This window comes from Corvus brachyrhynchos, unplaced genomic scaffold, assembly GCF_000691975.1.
Source record: "Corvus brachyrhynchos isolate BGI_N302 unplaced genomic scaffold, ASM69197v1 scaffold200, whole genome shotgun sequence".
NCBI lineage: Eukaryota > Metazoa > Chordata > Aves > Passeriformes > Corvidae > Corvus > Corvus brachyrhynchos.
This window is the reverse complement of record NW_008236184.1, coordinates 6,686,249-6,692,175: the sequence shown is the minus strand read 5'-3', so window position 1 is coordinate 6,692,175 and position 5,927 is coordinate 6,686,249. Positions and strand designations below refer to the sequence as shown.

General features: G+C 47.8%; 1 protein-coding gene across 4 annotated transcripts in view; it reads right to left on the bottom strand.

The window, feature by feature from the left end:
• Positions 1 to 5,927, bottom strand: part of IGDCC4 (immunoglobulin superfamily DCC subclass member 4) — a 56,273-nt gene that overhangs the window by 14,703 nt on the left and 35,643 nt on the right. For 2 of the 4 annotated variants that reach the window (XM_017736299.1, XM_017736307.1), the window contains 2 exons: positions 4,811 to 4,984; positions 3,992 to 4,225 (listed from right to left, as the gene is read on the bottom strand). In XM_017736299.1, the coding sequence (XP_017591788.1) occupies positions 3,992 to 4,225; positions 4,811 to 4,984 (408 nt within the window). The remainder of the gene's footprint in view (positions 1 to 3,991; positions 4,226 to 4,810; positions 4,985 to 5,927) is intronic. The other 2 variants (XM_017736300.1, XM_017736314.1) reach the window with 1 other exon arrangement.

The following is a 5,927-nucleotide window of genomic DNA, read 5'->3' as shown; positions in this document are numbered from 1 at the left end:
CAGCCCTCGAGGGTTGACCAGTGTCCTGGCCTGCAGCACATCTACTCAGGATCTCTAGATCTTCCTCCCTTGCAAACTACTAAAGAAACCTACACATGCTGACTACTTTCTCCACCATGGAAGTGATTGCACTGCACTGCACTGTTTATTCCTGAGGACTGAGGACATTCTCTCCTCCCCCAAAATGCACCTCCTGTTTCTGAAGTCCTTTCTGATTTATTCACTGCTGTGAGGATCTTCCTTCCAGCAATTTCTCAAACGCCCTATTAAGCCACTGGCAGCCTTTATTGTATGGTGTCTATTTTGCCTCCACAGTAGAGCTTCCCAATTTGCAATTAGAAAAGCAACAGTGCACAGAAAACCCACACCAAAAACTTGAGGGTCCTCATTGCACACTCTTCCCATCAGAGAGCCTTGCACTGTGGGGAATCTCAAACTGAGCTGCAGGACAGGGCGCTCTGTCTCCAAGCCGTGCTGCCCTGGTCCAAAATCCACTTCCCTCTTTTCCTCCAGCCTTTCATCAGCTGAAATGCTCCTCTGCTGTAGCATCTGAGGGGTTTTTTAATGGAGATGTTTAATCAAAGAAACAACCTGGGAGATATAAAGTTCTCAAAGAAGACACTCCCTAAAGCCAGTCCCTTCAGGAGCTCAGCCAGAGCAGTCCACACTGCCTTTTGTTGCCTTGGCTGCAGCACATTGATGAAGTTTGTTAATTTGGGACATGCCTCTTCATTCCCTGCCCTCACAGGTCACTGCTCTCTTTGCCAGACAACATAAGCAGAATGAAACCTTTCTTATTGATGCCAATTTTATTATTACTGCCCTGATTACACTCCCAGAGGCTGATGGTACCAATTACCAAAGGCTTTCTCTGCTCCACAACAAATGCTCACGCTCAGAATAAAAAACAGTTCAGCCACATTTTTCTCCCCCAAAGAATCCCAAAAGCAAACAGAGTTTTGTCTGCCTCCAAGACAGCCTGATCTGCATTTCCACACTCTCCTGCCACAGAAGAATGTTTTGAACCCACACAAGGGGGATAAGACCTAGGGGCACTCAACCTCCAAAGGGCCGGGACCACAGGCTCAGGGGAACAAAGAACCCCCAGCCCATCTCTTGCCAGGACCACACTCTCCTTCTGCCTGAGCTTTGGGCTGGGCTTCACTGGGACACGAGCACATCATGGACAGTGCGATCCAAAACAATGAGGAAAAGCTCACAGATGCAATGCAGCTGTGGGCAGCTCCTGTTGGAGAACAGAGTGAAGAAAAGGTCAAGTCCTCCATCTCCATCCCTGGGCAGGACCAATACAGCAGCTGCTTACACGTGATGCCAGGGGAGCTTGACTACAAGATCAAGCACCTCACATCCTGAAAATAGGGGTATTTTGGATTTCTCAGTCAGACGATTGGCTTCAACTTTTATACACAGGCCCAGATGTTCAAGCTCATAGAACAGGCAGACATAAAACTCTATCAAGCTGTCAAGAAGCTGGTAGGCAGCATGAAAACAGATGTCTTTCACTGCATTCCATCATACATTAAATATAAGCAGAATAATCTAGACCAGATCATTTCAAATCACTAATCTGGATGGCATCATAATATATCCAATGTGCTAAATACGTTGCTTCACTCAGCGTTTCAAGGTGTTCATACTGGCCAGGTGCCATAAGCCATACTTTCCTTTAAGTGGGAAAACACCCTGATTTCAAGAGCATTACTTCCAGAGGAATGCAATCTTCCTTCATGGGAATGTGGAAGACAGGATCAGATCCCTGCCATTTATTTTTCACATAAATTATGGCCCTGGTAGTTGCACATCCAAGAGACTAAGTGCTAGAACATTGATGGAAGTCACTAAGAATTTTTCAGGGAAAAGTCCTCCTGGCGATTCAGGAAAGCTTCCTTCTGATTTTGTGGACTCATGAAATTGCTGGATTTCCTATGTCCCCTTAACCAGCTGCCTACCTCTCTCACAGGACTGCAGCACACACCTCTCAGGTAAGACACAAGGTACCATTAATGAAGCCATTCTAAGGAGACACGGTTTGCTCCAGAGATTAGCATGAGATGGGAGAAGTCTTCCGTTTCAAACCAAGATAAGGGGCAGAACGTTGGCTTCAGTGACACTACGGAGCTGTGGAGCCAAGGGACGTGTAGTGACCGCTCTGGACCTTGTCTGTACTGACACGGAATGCACCACATCTGAGCTCAGCCTGTTATTCCCAGTGCCCAAGCTGGGATTTCCTGACACCACTTCAAACACCAGAACAGGCTTCCTAGAGAGGTGGTCGATACCCCAAGCCTGTCAGTGTTTAAAAGACATTTGGACAGAATTTGCTTTAATTTTTGGTCAGCACTGAGGTACCCAGGCAGTTGGACTCAATGACCATTGTAGGTAATCCCAAGAGACAGTGTTGGGTATTTGTCTTTACAGATGGATCTTAGGAGAGGTTCCCAGTGCTGTGCTTTCCAGGCAGATATCCATGAGCTGGGAAATCCCCCCAGCTAATTCCCCATCAGCCCAGATCACATTAGGGCTGCCAGTCCTTCCTGAGACCACTACCTGCTCTACCTACAAGCTGCAGTCCTAAGTACCTGCACAGGGCAGTTCTGCGCCATAAAACTAAACCCTTCTAAATCCCAACCACTCCTCCTTGTTTCATGTGCACACCCCCTGCCTTCCTCAGATTCCTGACCCCTTCCTTTACTGTATGCGTGCAGGAGCACATCATTCAACAGCATGAGAGGAGCAGAGGGAACATCCTGGGCTGGGAGAAACCCGAGACTGCGCTCCTGACCCAGCGATAGCCGATACACAGCTGCCAAATCATACGGAAACCATTAGGGCTTGACGGATGCCCAAATTCAAGGAAGTAATTACCGGAGAACAAGCAGCCTTCTCAGCATCATCATGCCAGAGCATTTGGAACCAATTCAGCCCACTCCGAGCCCCTTCACCGACTGACTTGCCAGTGGTTGGAGCAGCAAGTGATGATGTTTACATGTGGTTTCCTCTGCGCAATAATTACAGACCCAAATTCTTCAGAGAAACTCATCACTATTAACACTCTCAGTGGCAAGATGGCTGAGACAGAGCTGGGAAACCACTTAGAGATGGCACAAACAGTCCTTCCAGGTGCTGCAGACTGACCTTTACACTGTGCATAATATATATGCTACAAGTGTGAGATAAACCAGCATGACACACATGCGCTCTACAGTTTCCACTCACTGGGCAGTAACAGGGATGAAGCATAAAGTGGGGGACGGAAGAACTCTAGGAAGCAGAAATCCTCTTTCAAGGATGCATCTGCCATGACTCTCTTCTCTCTCCATCCTGTATCAATGGGCAAATCAATTAATTAATACAATCAGATGTTAGGAACATAATCCCTTGTGGGAAATGCCAAGCGCAGTGAGCCAGGCAGGCAGGTCTCACTGCTGTTCAGATGTTCTCCAGTCATGGACACTCACTCTTCCATCCCTTTTGCCTTAGTGGGAGGTAGAGGAGAATAATGGGCTAAAATTAGTATGCTGGGAATTATCCCGTCTCTGTGCTTTAATACAGAGAGATTTCAAACACCACGCAATTATGGAGCTCCTTAGAAACAGACCGGGAAGGAGAGACCATTGTACTGACTGGAGATTTCAATCTCGGCACTCTTTATCGTGACACAATAAAAAAACTAATTAATTACGAACCACTTGTTAGCATATACTAAGTATATTGGTAACCCTTGGTTAAAATCCCTGCTTAATTGGCATCAGAAATTTCTGTGCTTTTGATACTGCCCAACACAAGCCTCAAGAGCCCCACTCCAGAAAGGATTTTGGATGCTCTTAAAAAACCTCAGATGGTCCTGGCCCTATGTATCTCCAGCCAAGCAAACAACTGGGCCTCTTGGGAGCATCCTGGGATGCTACTAAGTGCAAGAGACAGGCCCTGGGTTTCCACACCAAGTGCTAGGAAGATGCAGCCAGCTAACCTAGTCGAGTCAGCTCATACTGCTTCACTTTCTTCTTTAGTTTTATGGGTCCTACATCCCAGCTCTCATCTTCAGCACCATCCAAAGGGCTCTCATCACTGGACTCCTCCGGGCCCACCTCTCTGTAGTAGAGCTTGTATCCAGATATCTGGGCATGGTTGGCTGGAGGCTGCCACGTTATCAAGAGAGACTCCATCTTCGCTCGGACTTTTAATTCTGTTGGGGCAAATGGGACTGAAAGAAGAAAAGAGAAAAACATTCAGCCACATGACTCCATTTCCCTGGTCTACTGAATCCTCCCTGTCCTCAGTTGTGGGGGAAGAGCGTGAGGAAAAGGCTGTCCTGAGTGGGATGTCTCCACTCCCTGACAGTGGAGAGTGGGACAGTCACACTCTACCACTGACTTTCCCAGCTGGGTGATACAGGAAACAACAATGTCACAAAGCCACTATGGGGGTTTCCCAATGTATTCTGAGGTATCACCATCTTTAACCACTACTGGAGTCTGGCATGGGCTCGTTTCTGTTTGGCAGAATTGTCTATTCACTCCCAAATGTCATAATATTGGGATCTGGAGTTCTGTTTGTATGCTTGCTTTTTTTTTTAAGAACTTTCACAGCTGCACATGGAAGGTGCAAAGCCCCACTGCCCAGGCAAGCAGTGAGATGTACAGGGGCTGCTGAGCAGCAAGGTAAAGGTGAGCACTTTGGTCTGACAAAAACCAATGGTTGTAATACCCAAAGGAAAGCAAGTATCTCTGAAAATGCCTTAAGTTCCCCACACCCTGCCCCAAATCCCAGGCATTCCCCAGCCTCCTACCATGTGTCTGGTTGTCTCTGTCAGGAGTCCGATGCTGGGTCCACTCGGAAGGGGCCCCGTATCCCACACTGGTGCTGGCTGCAATCCGAACTTTGTACACTTTGTTGGGATGGAGCGAGTAGAGCGTGATCTGGGTCTCATTTCCACCCACTTCAATGGAGGTGACCTGATCTGCTGGAACCAAGGGGACACCACTGAAAACAGGGATTTCCCAGCCAAAGGGAAGTACAGCTGAGCAACCACAAGCCTTGTTACCCCCTTGTGGTCTGCACAGCCTGGGCTGGCTTGGCTTTGCCCAGAGCAGTCTTATGCCACCAGGAAAAACAGAACTAAAGGCTGGGCAGAGATGATACTCTGACTGACAATTCCCTTCATCACGTTCCAAACTGCAGGTTGCCTTAGCACCACAGAGCCTGCCCAGAGGGAGCTGTCAGAAACCTTGCTCTGATGACGTGATGGTGGGACATGAACACAGCTAATGGGAGCTGACGGGATGTTCCAATGCTTCTCACTGCTGTACTTAAACCCTCACCTTAATGTGAGCCAGAACTGTCCAACAGCCCTTTCTGCAAAATTCACACCCTCATCCACACCTGACAGAGGTTTTACTGCTCCCTCTTCAGCCCACCCAAGTTCATAAGGGAGGTAACAGGAAATCTAAACTGAGAGTAGCCTGGGATTTTCAGTGTATCAACTAACTGGTTTTGCTGAAGATTCATGCAGTCTGTTTAGAGTATGCGGAGGTCTTGATTTCAGATTCCTTTGGCGTTAACTCAGTCAGGAGCGCTGTCCATGCTACGTAACAGCGTACTGCTGAGTGTGATCCCTGGATTGCAAGTGTTTCCAAGGTTTTACGATGCCACTGAGCCATGTGCAGGCTCAAGGCAAAAGAACCAGAGCCAGGAGTCACAGCACAGACTACTAATCCAACTCAAATACATGGGAACATGTCCAGCACCTCATCACACTCGCATCCCCCTCTCAGGAAGAATCATGACCCTGGGAAGTGAGAAGCTGCAGAGCTTTGACAGTTTTAAGAGCAAATACCCAGAAGGATTTGCAAAGCAAGCACACATGGAATTGGAACAGCCACATCCAGCAGAGGTAAATGTTACCA